Source organism: Beta vulgaris, chromosome 8 (assembly GCF_026745355.1).
Source record: "Beta vulgaris subsp. vulgaris cultivar EL10 chromosome 8, EL10.2, whole genome shotgun sequence".
NCBI classification, from domain to species: Eukaryota; Viridiplantae; Streptophyta; class Magnoliopsida; order Caryophyllales; family Amaranthaceae; genus Beta; species Beta vulgaris.
In genome coordinates, this window is record NC_079209.1 from 9,875,157 (window position 1) to 9,899,493 (window position 24,337).

General features: G+C 38.7%; 2 protein-coding genes across 2 annotated transcripts; one reads left to right on the forward strand and one right to left on the reverse strand.

Moving 5' to 3' along the window:
• The first annotated feature begins 8,761 nt into the window (after positions 1 to 8,761).
• On the forward strand, positions 8,762 to 14,179 carry LOC104900980 (putative lactoylglutathione lyase). The gene is made up of 9 exons (XM_010688521.4): positions 8,762 to 8,920; positions 10,819 to 10,955; positions 11,051 to 11,175; positions 11,416 to 11,480; positions 11,554 to 11,766; positions 12,196 to 12,243; positions 12,354 to 12,461; positions 12,542 to 12,694; positions 13,933 to 14,179. The coding sequence occupies exons 2-9, from the start codon at positions 10,840 to 10,842 to the stop codon at positions 13,972 to 13,974; spliced, it is 870 nt and encodes a 289-aa protein (XP_010686823.1). The 5' UTR covers positions 8,762 to 8,920; positions 10,819 to 10,839; the 3' UTR covers positions 13,975 to 14,179.
• Positions 14,180 to 15,168: 989 nt separating this feature from the next.
• LOC104900981 (arogenate dehydratase/prephenate dehydratase 1, chloroplastic) lies at positions 15,169 to 23,468 on the reverse strand. The gene is made up of 11 exons (XM_010688522.4): positions 22,657 to 23,468; positions 20,836 to 20,903; positions 20,665 to 20,757; positions 20,379 to 20,579; positions 20,144 to 20,224; positions 19,967 to 20,062; positions 19,231 to 19,308; positions 18,838 to 18,927; positions 18,685 to 18,752; positions 16,925 to 17,006; positions 15,169 to 15,637 (listed from the first exon to the last, which is right to left on the reverse strand). The coding sequence occupies exons 1-11, from the start codon at positions 22,928 to 22,930 to the stop codon at positions 15,584 to 15,586; spliced, it is 1,185 nt and encodes a 394-aa protein (XP_010686824.1). The 5' UTR covers positions 22,931 to 23,468; the 3' UTR covers positions 15,169 to 15,583.
• Between the last annotated feature and the right edge of the window lie 869 nt (positions 23,469 to 24,337).

Consider the following 24,337-nt stretch of genomic DNA (forward strand, 5'->3'; position numbering starts at 1 on the left):
ACGATTATGAGCAGAATGAAGAAGAAAAACCAGTCAATCTCGACTTACTTCCCGAGACAAGAGGCAATGCTCTGCTGAAATCCATTCACAACAAGCTACGAGTAGCGAGACAGTTCAATCAAAGGGTCAGGGCTCGTCCTATCCTAGTCGGGGATTGGGTGGTGAGAAAGGTGGAAGCCACTGGCCTCACCCACCTCAAAGGCAAGCTCGGGCCAAAGTGGGATGGACCTTACAAGGTTGTCGCCGAGGTCAAGCCTAGGACATACCGACTTGAGTCACCAGAAGGCACCCCCCTTGCCCGACCTTGGAATGCAGACAATTTGAAGAAGTATTTTATCTAAGTTACCTTGTAACATGGGCACACTTGAGCCATTTCTGTAACCACAATGCAAGCCAACTCGGGGTATTCGCCAGTCCCCTTTTGAGTTAACATGACTAAAGCCGCCTTGGCCACAGTTGAGCCGTCGGTTTTATCATTCGTTACAACTCGGGGACATTAGCAATACCTTATTAGAGCTCGGTATTATTGCAACAGTAATGAAAAGTTGACACATTATCTTATAATTGCAACGAATGATACATATTTATAGCATAACACGGGAAAAGGCAAAAGATGAATCAAGAAAATACTTCCATTCATAAGAAAATAAAGTTACAGCCTAAAGGTTTCAAGAACAGACTCTCAGAAACCGCAAAATAATACCCGATAAAAAAACTCTCGGGGCAGGGAAAACAAAGTTCAAATGAAAAAGCAACAAAACATAAATCTAAACAGCAGCAGTCTTGGTAGGGGAGCTATCGGTACTGCCGGTACCATCCTCGTCATTGGAACTCTCCGACAGAAGATCCTCCGGTTCAACATCTACCTCGGGGTTTGGAGTTGGAGCCTCGGGAGGTGTGGAAGGAAGAGCAGTCGGGTCCTCAGAAACCTTTGAAACGGAAGACTGAGGCGCCTTGGAAGCAGAGGATTGGGGAGGATCCTTCTTTGCAGCCTTTTCGGCATTCACTCGCTGCTCCTCGGCTATGCGAGCATCAAACTCAGCCTCGACTAGGGGTGTGCAAAAATTTCCGATCCGAAATATCCGATCCGAAAATCCGCCGATCCGATCCGAAATTTCGGATATCCGATCCAATTTTAAGATTTCGGATATTTCGGATCGGGTGTCCGGAAAAAATTTCGTGTTTTCGGATCGGATACAGATCGGGATTTTTCAAAAATTTCAACGGACCCGATCCGAAAACCCGATATCCGATCCGAAAATCAGGTGATCCGATCCGAAAAGTTCGAATATCCGAAAATTTCGGATCGGATTCGGATCACAATTTCCCCGATCCGAAATTTTCGGATATCCGAATTTTCGGATCGGATCCGATCTGATATCCGACATTGAACACCCCTAGCCTCGACCCTCGACCAATCCAAAGAGGAGTCGGGACCGACTAGGATGCCCTTTAGCCGCTCCTTCGTTTCCCTGACCGCCATCCGGTAGGAACGAGAAGCCATCGGTCCCAAGGAATCCAAACCCTCGGGAGACCTCTTCCATCCCTCCAAGAACTCAAATTGCCCAGCCTTCGCCTCTTTGGAGGCCTTCTTTAGCTTGTGCGCGGAGCGCTTGGCTTTCTTATCTGCGACCGATAGCTTGACACGTAACTCGTCCAGCTCCGCCTGAAGGGTGTTCCTCTCAAGGGTAACGACATTGAGGTCATCAGTCAGCACCTTCAGGTTATCCTTCAGCCCCTTATGTTCCTTAACAGCAGTGGAGGCTTGCTCGAAGGTATCCTTCTGAGAGTTCAACTCGTCAGTGAGCCGAGTAACTTCAACCTCCTTCTCCTGAATTTGCTTCTTAAGGGTGTCAATCTCCCCTTTCAGCTCCACGACGCCCTCCTCAAATTGGGAACGACGATTGATCACAGAGGTCATACGAATGGAGGTCTGCAAAATAAAGCGGAACATTAAGAAACACCCGAAACGGAAAGATAGAGGAGTCGGGATAGGTACTTACCTCGAGCCAGGACTTGTACAAAGCATTAATCTCCCCCATACCCAAGTCCAAGAGAGCCTTATCATCGGCATCCGTATAGAGGGTGTGAAGAGCAGACCTCACTCTGGCCATCTTCTGTGCCGGAGTGATAGAAGTAAAGGGAGTATCAATCCCAAACTTCTCAACTCGGGTACGCTTCTGGAGAGGCTCCTCAGAGCCTGTCAGAGCGTCCTCGGGAAAGCTCGGGGCCTTCCGCTTGCTTCCCGAGGAGACCCCGGATGAGGCCTTATCGGAAGCCTTCGAGACCACGAGCGAAGGCGCCTTAGCAGCCATCTCCGCCTTTGCTTTTTCAGTAGCTTGAGCCTTCTCCACATTTGACTTCACCTTGCGGGAGCGGACGTGAGGCTTCTTAGCCCTCTTGGACTCGGTAACCTGAAAATGAGAAGGAGTTAGCAAAACAGAAGAATCAACTCGGTGCTGGGCTTAAACTGAAATTAAGATTCACCTTGGGAGCCGGGGGTACAGCCATAGTCTCTGCGTCCAGTTCCGCCAAGAGCTTAGCTGCCAAGTCGTGGCTACTGATGAATCGTTCGGCCATTACAGGATCGAGTCGGTGTCGGGCTAGAACTGAAACAAACAAAATGTCAAAATTTAGCATAAACAAGATAAATTGCACATTTGGATAAGGAGTTTACCCTTATCACAGCTACGGCTCAAGCCTACAGCCGCCAGGAACATCTCGTTCCGGATATCATGGCGAGTGGGCAACCAATTCAAAGGCACATAAGCCAAATCCCCCGAATGTATTCTCGGGGTAGTAGAAAGGTATATCCCAGCAACCGCCTCCTCCCGAGACATCTCAGGGACCGTCTGATTCAACCTAAATCCGGGACCTTCCTCGGGGGGTAGTATGGGGATCCCCCAATTGCCGCTGGTATAGACGTGGTAGAAGGTTCTTCTGAATCCTTTTTGGTTAGAAGGGGGATCACGAACCACTTTATAACCTGGGCGACACTGAAAACGGAACCACCCCGGACCGTGGCGCTCAGCCGGGCCAAGCATCAATGTAAAAACATTGTGCCACAGGCGCAAACTCGGGGCCACCCCGAGAAGATCACAAACAGCAATGAATCCATTTATAGTTAACCAGCTGTTTGGAAGTAAGTTGGTCAGAGTAAGCTGGTAACCATTTAGTAGGTCCTTGATAAATGGGTGCAAGGGAAACTTAAGGCCCATCTGCATGCTATGGTGGTACACTGAAACATACCCAGCAGGAGGAGTCAATACCGACTCTGCACTCTTGGCCCTCACAACAAAGTAAGGGTCTTGGATCCAAAACTTAGTCCCAATATACTTCGCATTTCTCTCCATATAAGTCATAAAGCCGGCCTCGGGAAAGAAAGTATGAGGACCGCCCTCGGGGTCTAAGGAAGGGACCTCTTGTCCGGATGTAGTCGGGGCTTCATCTTCGGGTTCTTCGGAAACCGTCACCACCTTGTCCGACAATAACCTATCCAAATAACTCGAACTACAGGGTTTATGGGCCAAGGAAACATCAAAAGGTCCCGGGACAACCCCTTCATCTTCCTCGCTTAGGGAATCCGATGGAGTGGAAAGAGGAATGGCCTCGGGAATGGTGGAAGGGTCCTCACAGGGAACCCGAGTACTAACCAAGAATCCATCTACCCTCCGTATTTCCTCAGAAAGTCTAATGGGAGAAAAAGAAGACTCACTAGGATCCGATTCGGGATCCATCCTAAACACCTAACAACAAAGAAGTAAGAAAAGGAAAGGGACATGAGGGGGCGTACCTTCTCAAAAAACAGTCGGGAGCGGAAACTGAGACGCGCGCTAGGAGGACTCGGGATCGGACGAAATTCTAGAGATTCTAGAGAGAAATTCTAGAGAGAGATTCTAGAGAGAGAGTGAAAGTGATTGCAAATGATTTGGGATACGGACAAATTCTCTCTCCATCTCTATATATAACCTCAAATCTCCCCTCCGCGTCGCGACAACTCTGGACCCTCAATGGGCCCTCAAAAGATTGGGCCAAAATTGAAGAAGAAGCCCAATTCAAATTCAGGCCCCCAAAAGTCCAAATGGCCAAAAGTCAGAAAGTCAATGGTCAAACCTCCAAGGGTCAACCCTACTCTCAAAAACCTTGACTCCCTCCAATCATCCCCGAGTTGGGTACCCCTACTTGGTCAATCCAAGGGGCTCTCAATACTTAGCGAAATAATGAGCTAAGTTCCATCATAACCAACGCGGGATAACATGGGAAGGCCTATTGGCCCCCGAGTTGGGTACCCCAACTTGGTCAATCCAAGGGGCTCTCAATACTTAGCCAAATAATGAGCTAAGTTCCATCATAACCAACTCGGGATAACATGGGAAGGCCTATTGGCCCCCGAGTTGGGTACCCCTACTTGGTAAATCCAAGGGGCTCTCAATACTTAGCCAAATAATGAGCTAAGTTCCATCACAACCAACTCGGGGTTACATGGGAAGGCCTATTGGCCCTCGAGTTGGGTACCACTACTTGGTCAATCCAAGGGGCTCTCAATACTTAGCCAAATAATGAGCTAAGTTCCATCATAACCAACTCGGGATTACATGGGAAGGCCTATTGGCCCCGAGTTGGGTACCCCTACTTGGTCAATCCAAGGGGCTCTCAATACTTAGCCAAATAATGAGCTAAGTTCCATCACAACCAACTCGGGATTACATGGGAAGGCCTATTGGCCCCCGAGTTGGGTACCCCTACTTGGTCAATCCAAAGGGCTCCCAATACTTAGCCAAATAATGAGTTAAGTTCCATCATAACCAACTCGGGATTACATGGGAAGGCCTATTGGCCCCCGAGTTGGGTACCCCTACTTGGTCAATCCAAGGGGCTCTCAATGTTTAGCCAAATAATGAGCTAAGTTCCATCATCACCAACTCGGGATCGCATACGGAGGCTCATTAGCCCCCGAGTTGGGAACCCCTACTTGGTCAATCCAAGGGACTCTCACACTTAGCCAAATAATGGCCTAAGTCCATCCCAGACCAACTTGGGATAGCATGAGATCCTTGGGTGCCCTCCTGTCCCGGGGTCGGAATTATGCAAGTAAACACCTCCCCCACTCGGGGCCCCCACCTAAGGACTTCCCTCGAGATGCCGTGGCATGCCCGAGTTGGGATGACGCGCTTGTGGCTGGACGCCTCCCCCACTCGGGATTTCAGCATACCACACTCGGGTTATGATGGTGCTCTCGGGTCGGTGGCAACGCCCTTTTTCCGCAAAACAACTAAAATCCCATTCGGGACTCCCGCAATCTATACTCGGGGTCATTAGGGCGCTTTCGGGACGGGGTTGACACCCCTGTTCCACGCTATAACCCAAAATCCCACTCGGGACTCCAGCAAGCGGTGTGGCGAGATGTCACGATGTCCTCGGGTCGGGGTCAATGTTGGGCCATCAGCAGAAGCTCCTCTCGGGGTCTGGTAATTCCCCTCAAAAAATCCCCTACAAGTGGGAGAACTCGAGTCGGGTTCCCGGACCGAGAGCAAGTTCCGAAAAATTCGCCAACCAACCGCATTTTGAAGCAAGAGTTCATTTACGATTATTTGGCGCGGGGCTAATTGTTTGGGCCCCTAGTCTGGCCCAATAAAATATTAAAAGGCATTTCACCCAAAGCCTAGTCCTCTCATATCAAGGAGGATTCACCAGCTTTAGGGAACAAAAAGTCAATTACCTTAAAAAGGTGGTGGCTCCCCTAGGTATTGGGAGGCTCCCAAAAAGGGTTTCCTGTCTGGGAAATCCCCAACAACTATAAATACCGACAATCCCATCAATGAACAGGTATTCAATTCTCACCTAACAAAACCAGAGCCTCTCTCTCTAGACTGGATTATTTTCTCTCTCTACCTCAATCTCAACTGACTTGAGCGTCGGAGGGGCTTTCCCGGAAACACCCCCGGGCCAGTTTTTCCTTGTTTTGCAGGATTGGAGACTACGAGACTCGGGATTCTAACCTAACTCGGGATTTGACTCTCACCTTAAGCATATTACTCTTTTGACTAGTTTCTAGGCAGAAACAACTCCCTCTTGGCCTTTGAGGTTAGGGGTTCGATCCTTACTCCCAGCATTATGCTGGGGTATTTCCTTAGCATGTTATGCATGCCTTACCAGCCAATGTGTTGGTGTTTTCTACAGGCTAGTAGCCTTGTAGGGGTTAGCTCTTGGGCTAACTTAATTTCCTAATAAAAAAAAAAAAAAAACTATAACCCACAAACTAAAACAACATAATTTCATGATGATAAGCAAAGATAGATGACTATAATATATACTTTGGTGATTGATGTGTTTTTGATAAAAAAAAATGAGCTTGAAGGACCTTCAATGGAGTTCGTGAACTTTTTTTTTTGAGATGATGGATTTCGTGAATGAAAGCAGAGAAGTGGCATTTTTTTCTTTTTGGGAGAAGCAATCAATTATGTTTTTGGGTTACCGAACCACAAAATCAACAACTACTATGTCCCATAGTTAACCTCAATTAACATTTTCCTTATCAAAACTCATTCTAGGTCCCAATTGGTGAGGAAAAAAAATATAGATTTCAAACGGTGAAAAAAGTAATATTTCAGGTCCCATTTATTTGCTTAACTCAGCAGTTTAATACTGCAATCTGAAGAGTTCAAATTACAAATCTTACTTAATTGGTAAGGCAAAAACATACTTGTAAGCTCTGAGGAGCATAAATTGATGCAAGCTAGGACATAGAATAGTATCCTGAAGTTGATTCATATTGATAATTAGTAGCAAATAGCAATATAGAAGAAATGAAAGCATTAGAAAATAACAAAAACATTTTCCTTGTTTGGTTTTAGAGTTTGTCGGGTAAGAAACCGCCTAAAATTAAGCAATTGGTTAACCCGATATTAAAAAGAGAATTAGCTCAATAGTGATTAGGATAATTTCTTTCGGTGAGTACTTTAATTCATTTAGTGAGTAGGTCTACTTTTATATTAAAATTAGACCGCGATCTTTTAATAATTTTTGTTGGTTTTGTTAGTCGATCACAATAAAAGCTAGTCCATTATCCATTTAATTTAAAAGGAGCTTAACATAAATCCTTTCAAAAAAAAAAAACTGAAAATAAATAAATAAATCATTTTATTTCCAATTCATTTATGTCAATTCGGCGAAAGAGACTTCAGTTGTAGAAATATGAAAAAACAGACAAACATTGGTCTAAACAGACTAGTCCTTGCTCAAAACAAACAATCTGCCTCTTGTTCGCTTGTTGCATGGATTCATCAAACTTTGTTTTTTAGACCATTATTTTTTACGTACTTTGCTTAACTTTTAATCATTTGTATGTAGAATTTATTTAAAATTATATGCTCCATTTGTTTCGCAATAAGTTTAACATGCACTAAATATGGACAATATATACGAATTTTTCCTTCAATAATGCAAAAGTGGGTTTTAATTCTCAAAATATACCCAAAAAAAAAATTCCCTGCGTACCGTCCATATAGGACGGCACGCGAGAAGCTGATTTTTTTTTTTTTGCCCACGAAAACCGCTACTTCAATATAAACCGCTACTCTGAGTAGCGATTTACCTGGCCAAAATATTGCAAGCACATATCAAACTTTGGAGTTGGGGTTTACACAACACACAAAAAAAAAAAAACCGCTACTTCAAGTAGCGGTTTTACTTAAGTTTAAAAAAAAAATTCTCGCGTGCCGTCCTACGTGGACGGTACGCAGAGATTTTCTTTTTTTTTTTGGGGCATATTTTGGAAATTAAAACCCACTTTTAGATTATTCAAGAAAAAAATTCCAATATGTACATTCAACAATCAAGAATAACCGTAACATTTGTTTATTTACCTTATTTGGAATATATTGGCTCTTAATCTCTTCCTATCATGTAGAACCATTTTTCCATTCTATATCTCTCTTCAGTTTCTTATTTTTGAACAATTCCAAATGTTAAAGTTATTGTACTATGAGCTAAGTACATCTTTCATCTTTGATGAACTGATTTTTCTTTTCTTTTTTATCAAATTAATGTTTAATCTTACTATTCAATCCGTTCCATAATATGGTACTTGTTTCTTTCGTTTTAAGGTCAAATTTTAAAATCTTTGATCAAATATTGTCATTAATATATACGAAAAAAAATCCATATAGGATCTTGTTCCGTTCGCCTTAATGTGTATCAACTTTTTATATCTTTTATTATTATGAAATTGAAGATATGGAAAGTCAAAGGTATATCTTAAAGACTGTGCAAAAAGCAAAAGACACTATATTATGAGACTAAACGAGTATTAATTTGAGAACAACTCTTATACTACCTCCGTTTAATATTATTTGCAACGATTAGACATTTCTACTCACATTTTATGTCAAATCGTTGCAAATAATATGAAAAGGAGGTAGTACTTCTTCCGTTCTGTTTTTAGCTGTGCACACGTAAAAAAAATTTTAAAATAATAATTTGATAGTATGCATTGAGAATATCTAATAAGATCCCACTTGATTATATTTTTCTTTATATAATGATAATAAATTGAAATTAAAATTGATCAATGAATAATGTCATTTCACGCAATATTTCATTTAAAACTGAACGCATGAAGTATAAGAATTTGTGCAAAAACAAACACACACCCGTTCTTTTCTGAAAATTGAATTACAATAATATCACACTTTGGTGACGGATAAATCTTAGACCATTGATCTATCATAAAAATGTACACCAAGTCACCAAACACTTGTCTGTCATAAAGAGAGTCTCACAGGCAGTGACGTTGAAAGGGTTTTAGCCACCAAGTATGTTGTAGAAATCTCTATAAAATCTCTGAAAGCAGCATTCATCTGAATTCTGATCATAATATTCCTCTTTTTTACTTCAGATCATCACACACTGACTCCCTAAGGTACTCTTCTCTCTCCTCTCACATTTTAAAGCTTGTATTTTGTGTCAAATTCTTCAAATCCGCGTATATACTTTTTGTGAAAAAAAACCATCTTTGGTAATTTGTAACACCATTTCTACAAATGTGTTCTGGGTTTAATTTGCTTTTTCTTTTAGGGTTCTGGGTTTAGCTGTTGAATGAAAATGATAGCTGTTCTAAGTTCAAATATGAAATATAGACAAACAGAAAGAAAAATATTCAATCTTGCATTTGGATGTGTATGTGTATGTGTATGTCAGTATGTGTATGTGTTTATGTTCATATTAAACATTGCAAAATTACATAGATATTAAGCTTCCTTAGATTCAAGGGGAAAGGAAGAAGAGAAATGTCCAATGACAATATGACATTAGATACCCTATGTTTTTCTTTTGTAAAAACATAAATTCTTTCTGTAACGAATATAGGATTGCGTTTTCTTGTAACAAACATAAGGGGGGGGGGGGGGGGGCTTGGGGATGATCACTACTACTCTCACTTTATTGGGGGTGAGGTTGCATACTTCTCGACCTCCGGTCACCCGTCAACGATAATATAAGCTTAGTTGTGGGATTTTTGCTTGGAAAGATGATGTTGGTTCAAAATATGTGGGTTTTTGTTTTGTTGGATTGTAGACTTGTAGTATTTGTTTTGGCTCTGGCTTGATGTTTCAATAAGTGGGTCTCTAAATATTTTTCTACTGATCTCCACTATTTAGGGGTAGCATTGCATACTTCTTGACCACCTGAGATCTAGGTGAATGTTGAGATAAATGCCGGATTGTTGTGTCATTGATGATGATTCTTCTAGGTATGAGTCAGTCTTGTTGTTCAAGCCTTTAAGTACTGGATGGTTCCATTCTTTATAATTGTGATTTGGCCATTTGGGTGTATCGGTTGCTAATGTTCAATTAGTCTCTAAATAGTTGTCTAGTCTATTCACACAGTTTTGTGTCATTGGTGCTAATGTAGCTTTACTTTTGGGTGAATCCACATGGTTTTCTTTTTTCTCTTTTAATTTTCTCCTTTTGTTGTTAGTTGATATGCAGTTGTCTTTCATATGTTTTACTGTAATCATTGTTGTTCTTTAATTTGTTGAGTGTTCATATGAGAAATAGATCATATTCATTTCATTGGCATATTGGCAAAAATGTAACTTAAGCATGCAAAAGTTTGTCCTGAAATACTATGATATATTTGTTGAGGGTAATGGAAGAATACAATGATATACCCAGTTGGATTTCTTTGGAACTAATATCTGTCTTGCAACCATCATTTTTCTGTTTCTTTGTTCGTTTTGTCAATATCACCCTTCCCCAATGAAGAAAAACGGTAAAATGTAAATCTCTATAGTTATTCTTGTGGAAGGGGAAGGACGACTTTTTCTTTTCCGGATATGAGTTTGCTATGAATCAGTATTAGTAGGAGGGGAATATTAGGTAGTGCAACTAGTGATATCTTGAGGAGAAAGATAAGTGAGTTAGTTATAGGAGTAATACTATAAATAAAAGAACATTAGGAAGGGATTAGCATGTTGAGTATTGATAAGAATATTGGGTGAGCTTTTAAGAGTTCAATGGGAGAGAACAAGCCTCTAGAAAGCTTGTAACTATCCTTTATACTGCTGTAATTTCACTTTATGAATCAAATCTTCTCTCTCTTCCTTAATTTCTTCCATTAATGGTGTCCAAGCTATGTTAATTTGTAGCAGAGTTCTAAAGATATGTCTTGGAATCGTCCTTTCTCTGGAGTTGTATATTAATGTTAATAATGATGAGAAACATTGGTCTTGACTCTTGATCTAGGTTGACGTAATTTTAGCTTTTTAGGCATTCATCTCTGCCACTTAGTTTTGTTTGATTTTTTTTTTCCTTGGAACAGTTAAGGTGCAACAATTTGAAGATGGCCGAGGGGGAAGTTGCTGCATATAATTCTGAGTTGTTAGAATTCCCAAAGAAAGATAAGCGAAGACTTTTGCATGTTGTGTACCGTGTTGGGGATCTTGATCGTACCATTCAGTAAGTTGTTGCAGTCTGCAAGTGGTTTTTGTTTGTAATCCAAGCATCCCAAGTAGTTTATATCTCATCTTCTCTTTGCTTTATATACATGTCAGGTTCTACACAGAATGTTTTGGAATGAAGCTGCTAAGGAAACGTGATGTTCCCGAGGAGAAATATTCTAACGCATTTCTTGGGTTTGGCCCAGAGGAGTCGCAGTTTGTTGTAGAGTTAACATACAGTGAGTAAACTACGTAACAGTAGGTTGTTATATATTGCATGCTTCGATTATTGTGATCTTATAGTCTCTATTTCTGGGCTAGTTGGGAGGAGGTGAGTTAATATTGAATCTCATCAGGCATTATCTTCTTCAGATTGGTCAACTTTGCTTGATGGCAACCATGCATGCTAGAGGAAAGCTCATACACTTTAAATCCCTCTTCTTTGTACTGACATTTTCTTTTTGTCTATTGACCTACAGACTATGGGGTGGACCAATATGATATTGGGACAGGGTTTGGACATTTTGCGATTGCTACACCAGATGTAAGCGACATTTGTGTATGTGAAGGATCCAAATGAGTTCTACAACTTGATCTTTAACCTTCTTTTCTTTCAGGTTTACAAAATGGTTGAAGACATCCGAGCCAAGGGTGGTATCGTCACTAGAGAACCTGGCCCAGTGAAAGGAGGATCAACTGTGATTGCTTTCGTGAAGGATCCTACTGGCTACCTGTTTGAGATAATCCAGAGAGCTTCAACTCCTGAACCACTATGCCAAGTTATGCTTCGTGTTGGTGATTTGGAGCGCTCTATCAAGTTCTATGAAAAGGTACTGGAAGTCACCTCCCCCCGGCTCGACAGTGTTTTCATGAATTGTTGACATCGTAAAGATTTGATTTAAGGCTATCATAATCGATGTCTAAACCCCTCCCTCCTGTCCAACATGTAACTATTCCATTTTTGCTTCACCTCCATGCGAGGGAAGAGAAGGTTGGGTGGGGTGGATAGGATTCTTAGTTGAGTTAGGAGCGTTACATGCTACAGCACCATAAAAAAGGAATTTGTGATCATGCTGTTGCCATTGGCAGTGTTGCAGACACAAGTTGTCACATACATATTTAGATATGTATATGTCAGCAGTGACCTTTTATCTTGGCTCAATTGAGAGAGGAAATTCTTGTACTTCGGTTTTCAAACAATGCAAACCTATGTCTTTACCTACCAATTCAATATACACTATTCTTTCTCAATTTTGCAGGCTTTGGGAATGAAGGTAGTAAAGAAAACTGATAGACCTGAACAAAAGGTATACTAAGCTTTTCTTGCTGAAATCTCTAAAGCAGCTATAGTCGTTTTAATTGTGAACTCTAGTTGAGCTTTTGACTAATGTACACTGAATTTTTCCTACTAATGAAGTATACCATAGCTATGATGGGCTATGCCCCCGAAGAGGAGACAACTGTGCTGGAGTTGACTTACAATTATGGTGTCACTGAGTATACAAAAGGAAATGCCTATGCGCAGGTAACTGTAAAATTACACGTCTTTTATCTTCTCCATGATCCTATCATTTTACTGATTTTCTAAATCTAATATCTAAATAGGTTGCCATTGGTACTGATGATGTCTACAAAAGTGCTGAGGTAGTCAAATTGGTTAATGAAGAGCTTGGAGGAAAGATTACTCGACAACCTGGTCCTATTCCTGGACTCAACACGAAGATAGTCTCTTTTCTGGACCCTGATGGCTGGAAAACTGTGAGTGTGCTTGTTCTGTTTCTGTAATCTAACTTACAGCATCTTCGGTATGTCATTTTAAGTTCTGGAAACGTAAACAAGTCACCATCTCCGTTACATGTTGTTTGGCATTATGAGGGGTGGGGGTAATGGCTTGGGTTCCTTGTGGTTAACTTTTTCCACCCAATTATCATCCTCAACTTATGGTAACACTTTATGTTAACCTCCTCAGCCTCACACTTACGAGTGTTTCCTTCTTATTGTGAACCCAAACACCCAATTATTGTAACCTCTCCTCGCCTCTTTTTAATTTCATCGTCTTCCCATTTCATGAGATGGATAAAAGATGCGGTTAAGTTGTTGTTTCGTCTTAAAAAAATGCTTTAAGGAATGATGAATGTTGATAAGGGCCACTTAAGTTCAATTGAGAACTAAAGTTTATATAAGTTTGATAAGGGTTTTCCCAGTAAAAAGAATGATGCCTAATGTATGCTTGTGTTGCATATTTAGTCAATTTTATGGAAAACTGTCCAAGCTCTCAAGTCTCAAAGTAACTTGTTTCATATCACTTATTCTATAACTTCCCTGTTTCCATGCTTGGGTTAGACTTGTGCGCTTTATGGACATAGTCAACTACTTCGTAAAGTTTTCATATTTGGCTTCTAGCTCTATATTGAGTGTGAAGAGTTTATTATCTGCTGCGTGAAATACGCCAGAAAAATGTGCATCAAGTTGTGTATTGAGAATTTTCATTGCCCTTTATGACATGTTTGTTGAAGCGAACTTGATGGTACTATTCCACTCTTTTGTTCAAATAGTTGGGATGATTTCTTACGGTTTTAGTTTTAGTTTTGATCATGAATTGCCTGGGGCAATTGATTTTGTTCTTCTTGGTGGGTGAATGGCAATTCTTAAATTCCACACCATCCATCCCTATTGTAGGCTAACATCGGGGCATGAGACTGAGGGGGGAGAAAAAGTAGGTGGATAGGTGTGGGATCCTGGGTGCAACTTTTTGAGAGAGTAAAGAAAAAAAGACTTTCCAAAAGTAGAATGTTATCTTAGACTCGGAGCACCCCTTCTGGGTAACTATTAACTGATTACTGTGATGGAGGGATTAGTATGCGGTGTAATTAATCGCCTAACTGCTTTGCTTCTTAGCTGCCTCTATCATGTTTGATAACATGAACCGAGCCATTTGCGAGGTCACTAGGTTATGAAGTTTTATCTCTGACATCTCTTGAATTGCAAATTTGCAGGTTCTGGTGGACAATGAAGATTTTCTCAAGGAGTTGAAATGACTGATATCAAGTTCCAAGTAGTTACGTCTATGGATGACTGGCTTGTATAAATAAATGTATCATCGTTTGAGCTAATCTCTTATCTTCAAGTCTGAGATTGAGTAGTCAACCTTGGCTGTTTCCTGTCATTTGCAAATAACTTGAGGTTAAGTATCATATTTTCGCAACTACAATTATTGCCAAATTATAATGTTCTATTTGTGCCTTTTTGTGTCGAAGTTCATGCCTCGTGTCATGTCTTGCATTCCTATCAAATAACGCGACCTGGCATACGTAGGATCACGTTGTGCTGTGCTTTGTCCAGGCCTAGCCATGCGTCATCTTTAACTGTCATGAGCAAGTGCTTCATATTGTTGGATCTTGGGTTATGGGTATAACCCTACTGTTAAAATCAGGAACTTTTCACGTTGTTCCAATTTTTATAGAGCATATGCATATCGGGAGGGAAAAGGGAAGAACTAATGGGATATGAGTAAGAATATGAAAGTGTCCCATGCTTGGCAAAACTTTAGCCGAAATTCATTAGTGAAATTTGATATAGCTTTTGATAATAGTTGTAAAAAGTCGACATAAGAAAAGTACTTACAAGCAATTTTCCTAATTAAAATCAAAACTCTCAACTTCATAATTCATGGAAAAGCAATACTCTCCCCGTATTAGATAATTTTTCTACCCTCCCTGTTCTCAGCACCAAAGTAGTTTTTCTACCCGCCCTGTTGTTTGGCTCGATGAGCTTGAGCTCGCATTACATAACAAGTTGCATAGCCCTCTGAAGCAAGGCTCGAGTTTGAGTCACTTGAAACCAGGCCAAGATTTTTTTTATTTTTTATAATAAGGAGAAACCTTGACAAGTTACGGAGGACAAAGGGGATTCTAACTGGCCAAGGGTGAAAATCAATCCCAATGCCTCCTAGAACCGAAAGGGAAGCTCTAACTATTAAGCTATCCCTCACTCTCGAAGCATCAAGATAGCCTAGGCTTGAGCTTAGCTCTTTGAAACACCTCATGTTCACCACATATTGAAATTACATCTACTTTAGCAAAACATTAAGGTCAAAGGACTACAAAAGCTGGCAATTTCTCCAGCTATTGACAAAAAAAAGCTTCCATCATGAGAAAAAAAATATATATCTGGTTTCTCATAGCAAAAGAAAAGATTTCTAATTTCATTCACAATAATTATGATACCCAGCATGAGGAAAAAAAAAATCCTTTTATAATTGTGATCATCAACTAATAATGTACAGTTGTAGCTCAATGACTATCAAAAGAAAGACTGCAACACTATCGCATGTTGTGATAATCTTGCCTCCCCCATTGAACTTCACTATCAGCAGCTAGCGAACCTTTTTTCTCCAAAAACATAAAAGACAGATTATTACCCTTTTAACAAGAGATTTATATTGTATTTCTGTAGCAATAAAAAGAATGGAGTGAATACAAGGAAAAAATAAATAAAGCTTGTTTCAGCTGTAAGAAATGGTCCGAGTCTGAGACTTGCTCAGAAGATTCTCCTGCTAGGCTTCAAGAAAGAGGTGAAACATATGTACCGGGTGAAAAATGAATTTGCGAGCTTTATCTAGCTCGCATGAATGATCAATGAGGTTCTTTATTGGCCTTCCATGGGATAACTACCAAGGACTCGAAGAAAGCCAGCAAACTCCTGCAACAGGAAAGGAGGCCTCAGATTTGAATATACGGCAGACATCAACTTTCCGACCAACATGAGAAATTGTTTGCAAAAGTTAATAACATTCAACTGCAAGCATTCGCCTTTAAGAGAAGGTCTGGAGGGAGGAATGATAAACCCATCTCAAAGCAGAGCCCAGAAACAAAAAAATCCATTCTCAAAGGGTAAATTTTAGATTCTTCACATAGATTGATACATGGACATTTTGGGGTTTTCCAGATTGAGAAGGGGGTTTTTAGTAGAAAAGTCCCGGAGATCGACAAATTCTTTCTCCCATCTCAGAGATAGCCATAAAATTTAAAGTATATACATAGAGCAGTCCATCCGTGTTTGCTGCAAAATCATGAATAGCAAAAGAATGAAGTCGTTCTCATGCCATGAGACAAGATATGTCACCCTAATTTTCACCAAAAGTCGCCCCACAATCTGGCTAGTTAATGACTACAAGTCACTTTTTATACCCTATTTAAAAAAATTCATGACTGGTCAAGGTCAATCAGGTGTAAACATAAGGTGAAATAAGGGCACGTCAGGTCCAATCAGGTGTAATAAGTTAACTTTTGATAAGCTTTTGTGAATAAAACGCACCCTAAGTCACCCCTCCTAGTTACTACTATCAGTGACAGACTGGCAGACCCAAGGGGGGTGGCCTATCCGGGCCTTCCCCCCTAATTCAGGTTTAAATTATTAAATGTTCAAGACTTAGCAGAGTATTGTAGGTAGCTCAGTTGGCTGTTCTATTAGTTGCAACTCGGTTGGATCGGTGTTTGAAATTTGCTTCTCTCTTTTCGTTTCCTATATCTTCTGTCCACCATCCGTATGTTATGCTTTACCACTCTTTTTTTTTTTTTTTTCTTTTCCTTATTTTCCCCTAATCATATAACCACTAAATCTATATTGTTGGAGTACTATCCAGTGTATGCATTTTTCTGCCGCTTCTTTTTTGTTTACCACTTCCTTCCCCCCCCCCCCCCCCTTCCTTGTCACATACTTTGCTGCTAAATTATTTTTACTACTTTCCAATGCATTACTTAATTAGCTATACCCTAAGTTTCAGGGTATCTATTATTCAAGTTTAGCACATAAAATAAGGACGTGACTCATGAGTCAATAGATTATAATATCTTCCTTTAGTTACTTAAATGTCATTATCTTACTCGAGGATAACTAATACATATAAATTGGGTTTCAAAGGAACATAAGCAGGAATAACATGGCCAAACAGTGTAGATATAATCACAACTTGTGACAATAACTTACCTGTAGATGTCCCAAAGCAAATTGGGCTTCAGGAGCTGCCATCGATGTTTGAAAGTCAATGTAGAAAAGGTAATCAAAGTATCTGCCACAATAATCAGACAGTCAAAAGAATGACTCATAAAAAAACATTCAAGAGCTCATATAGAGGACTGCTCAAGAATGCCTGAAGGACATTCTCTAAGGAGATTAGGCAAGTAGTGTTTAAGGACTTTGTTGCTGTTTCCCAGAGGCTCATGGCCAGGCCAGTATAGTACGTCGAGGACTGCCAGGGATGCACACATCTTTAGTTTGGATAAAATGCCTTTGTTACTCCTCTTTTACTTTTAGTATCTCACTTAAACAAGGGTTAATGCCCAACAATTGATAAGAGTGAATATTAAGGTCAGACTTTGATGTATAAATGTACTTTTACTTATGTTGTCGTCCATCCCCTTATGAAATTATCATCCTCTAAAAGGATGTCCTACAAAAAAGTTAATATTCCTTTTTCATTAAGATTATTTTTCGTGACGTCAGTTTACCCACTTTTCTTCTCGTAAAAAATCAACTTCATTAGGGGGTGGAGGGAGTATTATTATTGAAGAAGCTAAACTGTGAACGTCTCACACACAAAAACAAGATGTCTAAGGTTAGCAGGGGAATGCTAACTTCTGCATCTACAGTGATTTTAACAGGTGTGAATTCTTTAGGACCTCAACCAATTCTTGGCTGAAAAACTCCCTAAACCAAAACCAATAGAAAGAACAAATATAATGCATGCTCACCTACAAGGAACTTAATAAGCTTTGTAGAAGCTTGGATGGAAACAATTCAGAATCCGAACATTAACTCTATATCTCTATTATATAAGCCAAGGGGGCTATGGTGTCCCCTTTAAAAAGACTTTTTAACCCTTAATTTAATAAAGATTATTACCTATTAACATTTTGAGATTTTCCTCAATCATAACCCTTACTAATTTAAAATTTCTATATCAAAGAAAATTCAAAGTAACTAAAATAAACTGTCATAAAAATATGTGTAGTGAAAGAAAAAGTTTATGATTGAATAATAAATAAATATAACTAAAGCAATTTTCAAATCAATTACAAAACCAAAGACATCAAATTTTATTTATACCTAAACTTTGAAATGCAATAACAATTCCAATTAACATCCATTAGCAAGTCAATAAAAAATACTGAGAAAACAACTTCTTCATCAAATAATTTTTATATTTTGTATGTGCACCACATGATATTTAATTAGAACCAATAATGATTGCAAATTACATCCTTCAATATTATATTTAAATGAAATTTAAGAATCATTGCCAAAATAATTCACGCACACATCGGGTGCAAAGAAAGCTAGTACCAATATACCTAAAGCACTTCATAGCATAAGCTGTTTGATGACAATAAATTAAAGCAAGCTCCAAAAAATCTGAAGTCAATAACTGCCCTCTTGACTATTATACACTTCTTCTGGTAGGAAATTTCCATTGCACTAAAAACACAGAAATTGAGAAGCCACGACAATTTCCACATGTTATTTGCTAGTGAACAGCAATTTCTCTGTTCACCATAGGTAATGAGGGGGGTAGAATTGATATAAACTCGGAAGGTCAATTATTGGGTTAAGATTTCTTAACATCCAACTAATCAATTGATCTGTTTAAAATCATAACAGTTATTAACGTTCTAAATACTGTAACATGACAATATTGGCCATCAAGCAAAGAAGTGTGACTTGCAATAGCATCTAGATTTTGCACTTACTTAGGACTTCCTTTATTTGAGTCATCTACAATGCGAAGTGGGCGCTTCCTTTGTGGTCTGCTCTCAATCTAAACACCCATGAAGATAGATAAGCTAAGTAAACAATGAACTATATTGATTAGATAGCACAGCCAAAATCTTATCTAGGCCTACCTTTGTTAAATTAATATCACGAAGGGCAAATGCTGCCAAAGCCTTGAAAAGTACACCAGGACCTTCTTCCAAAGAGAAAACGATGCTAGTCTGAAGCAAACATAACCGTCACAAGAGAATAAAGAGTATTACTTTTGTAAATCTTCCTAGTTGATTTTTTTATGGTCACAATTCATATACTTTTTTAGGATCACGATTCATATTCATGACTAATGGTTTTGGCTTCAAAGACCACAAATTAAAAAAGAAGAGGAACAAACCAACTAGGAAGATTCAGCAAAGACAGTGTGAGACTGTGAGTTACTTCTATATTCTTTCTTCAGTCTAAATTACTACATAACACACAGAGAAATAAAATTTCTCAGTCTGAGTTAGATTGAAATGAATGTGTACCTTATAAGGCCTATCTGTCCCTGGAATAATGGGCTCTCTGGCCAGTATCATAAAACGGGTAATATTATCTTCATCATCCTGCAAGGTGAACCATCAAACCGAAAACTATGGATATCTATCATATATGGTCACAAGATACCAAGTTTACAATAACAATGAATCAAATATAGACGAAGCAGCATACATATCATTTGACATGCAAGGTAAATATACACCACTTGCAGCAACAGACTAAACTTATATAAATCAGGTTTATTGACAAGTAAGACGTTCATGATTGATGTTGCAACTTGGGGATTGTAAATGCACTCCAACATTCAGCTTACACTTAAAACCATCCTTTATTCAGCATCATTAGTGTTTAAGTTCTAGCAAACGATTATTAGAAAGCAAAACTTGGACTGTAAGAGTTGGTAGATTAAGGCTGTGGTTACTCCTCTGAAATAACTTTTCTATTTTGGTAATAATATTAGTTCAGTTACCCAAAAAAAATTGGTCCATTCTACAAGAATTCTAGAGTAAAGTGCAACATCATGCTGTCCCAATAACAAAAAAAAGATAAACACAAAGTGCAAAGTGCAGTAACAAGATCCAATAACTCACACATTGACAGAAGACCACCGCCTATGAATCTACAGTAAACAACACTGCTAATAGCTGACATCTATGGGTTGAACATTGTCAGATGCTTTGAACATGTTCACTATGTACCTTAGTGGGGGGAGGGGGAATTCACCTGAATTCTTTCTTCAATAATATTAAGGCCGTATATAGCTGCAGCACGAGCACTAGCCACTGCCCCTGTTTCTCTATCACACTCCGAAGCTACAATCTGGGTCAGAAGATGCAAAATGAGCATTAGAACACCTTCAGCCTTATATCAGTACGAAGTCCATTAAAGCTTGAGTACCACCTGTGCAGCACCAGCTGTGTCATCGGTATTGATTCTTGTAAGACCCAAACTGCTAAGTTTCTTTTCACACTGATCAAGTGCCTGCAAGAAAGGACATGAACTGATTGAAGAATGTATTACTAATGATGCCCTGGGCAAAATTTAGCACAGACTTGTAAAATAGTAGCAAAAGCATCATTTCTGCCGTTTTTGTTCCATGCTAGGCTAGCTGTGGAGAAAGAGAGAAACTATGCACCTGGGGATGACTTAATACACGCTTAAGGTCCTCTTTTCTGATCCCAGGTACACCCATCAGACAATGGTTAACATCTAACTGAACCTCGCCCACTATATGCAGCCTATGCCGGAGGAGTAAATCATAATTCCGGTGGATACTACCAGCCACAGAATTCTCAATAGGTATAACTGCTCTATCCACTAACCATAGTTCAACTGCCTGCAGAAAAAATAAGAAAAAGAATGTGGCAAGCGTTAACAATGCATCTGGAAGACCATAAAAGTGCAACACACACGAGTTGGACCTTGAAAGCAGCTTCAAATCCGTCACAAGGAACAGTCTCACAATTTGGATATGCTTTCAAAGCAGCATCCTCACTATATGATCCTGGCACACCCTATGGATTAAAATACATATATTAGCAGATAGTGAACATTTCACCCTAGTAATACAAATATAACAGAAAAGGATTTACTTGATAAGCAACCCGGACTTTTGAGCCACCATTGCGAGACAAAGAGAGATCAGAGGCGGACAATGGTTCTGCAGCAGATGATATGTTACCCGGTAAGAATATATTACAACATAAGCTAAAAGAGTTTTTTGTTTTTGATAATTGCATAAGCTAAATGAGTTAAGCCACTAATGTGCAGGGGAGACAATCTCGTAGCATAATAATTGATATGTTCTAGATAAGAATAAGTTACATCTTTCAAAATCGCCAGTCTGATACATCCGAATGTACCTCAAGGCTTAACAGTCAATAAAGGAATAATGGTAGAGATATGGTAGACTACTTAACCAGTAAATCATTGTCATCAAAAATATTCAGGTAGACCAAAAATTTACAACTATGGTGCTCAAGTAAGAACCAACATACTTACGTCTTGGCAGAAGTTCAGCACAAGAAAAGGCACAACATGCAAACAGTGAAGTTTCCCTCAGCTGGTCTATCATGCTATATCAACTTTAAAGAAACATAACTTTTAACCTTTCTTAGGTTCTATTCTTTCAACTTATTTCGGAAAAGTTTTGAAATGATAAGAAATGTTTAGAAAAATTAATGAAAAAGTAGAAGTTAACAAAAAGCAGAAACTATTTTTGAAAAGTTCGGAAAAGTAATAAAAAGTTCAAAAAAATTAATAAAGGTTCAAAAAAGTTCTAGAAAAATAAGTTGAAGAGAACATACCAAAATTGGAAGAAAATCATTATCTTTGGTGATATAGCTGGAAAATTATTTTAATAGGACAATATTTAATTCTTTCCAGCTATGTGGAATACTAAACAAAATCATTTAGTGGCTCGCTTAGGAACAATGATAAATTTTGATTTTATATGGAATTTCAAAATGTCCATAATGGTGAACTTCACCACCAAGTACATAAGTTTTTATTCATTTTTCATTACTACTTGTTATCTTCTAGGGGTGGAGAAACTGTTTAAATTGTTTGACTGTACCTAACAAACCCTCTACAACTCAAAAACTACCAGTTTGGCAAGTTGAAAATAATAGAAATCAGCCAGTAAGATCAATATACGACGTATGGCAATTGGCAATAGCCCGAGTGACATAAGTAATATAACACTCAAATTTGTTAGGATTTCCTTAAATATGAAATTTACAACAACAGGTACTAGGAAATAGGGAAGCTTGCAAATTGGCAATAGCCTATTGCAAGGAGCCTCTAGCAGACTAGCACTAAAACATAAAGTGGCTTTTGCAACAAAATCCATCCCAAAGCAAAAGTATCCAATTCAAAACCTAAAACAGACACCAGCCACACAGCCCCACATTGCTAAACAAAGCATACATGGACAACTAATTATACCAAAATCTAATGATACTCCTTAAAAAGCCATTTCTAAGGTCTAACCCTTGGATGAACACACAATTCGATCCTTGTTCCCAAGTCCAAATCAATCCATATCTCCCCTTATCTCTAACATTAAGCACACAAATCCTAGAAAATAAGATATTATTCCTTCAATCACATAAAATGCAATATGATAAACATACAAGGAAAAAGATCATCATGCAAACTATCACCAAAATTCTGAAACAAAACTTCCTATATAGTAGTATAGCACACATTGCTTCAAAATCCAATTCAATCATAGTGTAAGAACCAAAAAAAGCTTCAATCTTGAATCCTACCCAGATCTCAACTGAAACAGTTCTTCTCAATCACAACCACAGAATTCATAATAACAATGAATACCCATCATAGAGATGAAACTAAATACATTGATAATCAACAACATTAATAAGTAATCCAAAGAATAAGTAAAAACTCACTAGGAAGAGAATTTAGATCCCTATGAAAACCAGTGTGCTCAGTTCTCTGAACCCCAGAAAACTGAGGCTCAACAGTTGTGCTAGGGTTCAATGGCTTCTCATCTTCAACAGGTGTGATTGCCCTTTGTCCCAAAACACCACAACAACACTCCCATTTCCCTAATTTCTTAAGATCTTTCCTAAAACTCAATCCAGCCAAACAAGGCCTTGTACCCAAATCAGGAGATGTGAAAACCCCACATCCAAAAATGATTGAATCAGCTTTTAGAGCCATAATTCTGCTTAAAAAACTACAATCTACAGGATTAAACTGGGATACCCAGAAAGATTAGAAGTGATTTTGGTGGGGTTTTGAGGTACCCACTTCGACATTGTCGAAAAAAAAAATGTGGGAAAACAGAGAAAAATTGGATTGGACCCACTTGATTAGACAATCTACTCTTTTTTGGGTAAAAGAGGGGTAAATTTTACTAGCAATGGGAATCAAAAGAAAGTTCGAATTTGAAGAGGGGAAAAAAAGTATAGTGTTGGAGGGGTAGATGAGAATGGGTTAGGTGAGCAGAAAATTGGTTAACAGAATTAAGACGTTTTCACAGATGAGTTTACAGAAGAAAGATTGAAACTTCTACTACATTTTATAGAGTTTGTTTGTCAAATAAAGAGGGGGAGAATTTGGAAAATGGTTTTGAATTTAGAAGACTGAGAAAGAACATAAATGGAAGAAGACCGGAAGAGATAGAGAAAACCAGGACAAGCGACCAGTTACTGACTACTGAGTACTAAGGCTAGTTTATCAATTTCTATGAACCTTTCAGGTTTTGAGTGATATGGTGTGATTTGGAAGGATGTGATTTATGTGAATGTTTTTTTTTAATTAGGCTCCGTTTGGTATGGCGTAGAACGTTTTCTCGGAAAACTGTTTTCCTCTATTTTTAGTTTTACATTGTTTGGTTGGCAAAAGAGTGTAAAACCATTTTCCCTTGGGGTAAAATTACTCTCGCAATGATGGAAAACCATTTTCCTTTCAAAATGAAGGGAAAACTATTTTCTTTCTATTTCTTGTACACTCTTCTCACTACCTCCTTACTTTCCTTTTCATTTTCTTTTCATTTCATCATTTTTCTTACATCGAACCAAACAACGGAAAACTAATTTTGGAAGTGTGTTTTCCATTGTAAATTGTTTTCCATGAAAATCATTTTACACTGAAAAATGTTTTACGCCCTACCAAACGGAGCCTTAGGAAAAATAAGTAATTCGAAGATTAGCTTAAAGGCTTGGTACAAGTTTAAATAATCCAAAAAAAATTGTCCCAATATATTGTTGGAATGAGGATTTGAAATCATATGCAATGCCTTGAAATTCAAGGTGGTACTCCACTTAAATACTACCTCTTCCTCCTAAAGATGTGAATGTGATCTGATGTGATTTAATTTCTTTGCTAGCATTAAATAAATTAGATTTTTTTTTTTGAGGGGAATTAGATTATATAGCCATATCACTTTTCAATAGGAATACTTTTTATATATAAAAAAAGTGTCATTTGTAAACGAGCAAAATAAAGATATGCAATAAGAAAATTTTGGAATTGATAGAGAATAGAAAAAATTACTATAACTTATTATTACTATGTGTTTAGCATTTTTACATTAATTGTGTTTAGCATTTTTATATTAGCTAC

Bases quoted from the DNA above. Each gene is read 5' to 3' on its own strand.
- LOC104900981 (XM_010688522.4), bottom strand. From the start codon at position 22,930: ATGGCTCTAAAAGCTGATTCAATCATTTTTGGATGTGGGGTTTTCACA. The intron at 20,904-22,656 runs GTGAGTTTTTAC...CATCTGCTGCAG, and splicing joins GGATCTAAATTCTCTTCCTA to AACCATTGTCCGCCTCTGAT. The intron at 20,063-20,143 runs GTGGTACTCAAG...CTTCTGACCCAG, and splicing joins ACACAGCTGGTGCTGCACAG to ATTGTAGCTTCGGAGTGTGA.
- LOC104900980 (XM_010688521.4), top strand. From the start codon at position 10,840: ATGGCCGAGGGGGAAGTTGCTGCATATAATTCTGAGTTGTTAGAATTC. The intron at 12,462-12,541 runs GTAACTGTAAAA...ATATCTAAATAG, and splicing joins AAGGAAATGCCTATGCGCAG to GTTGCCATTGGTACTGATGA. The intron at 12,695-13,932 runs GTGAGTGTGCTT...GCAAATTTGCAG, and splicing joins ACCCTGATGGCTGGAAAACT to GTTCTGGTGGACAATGAAGA.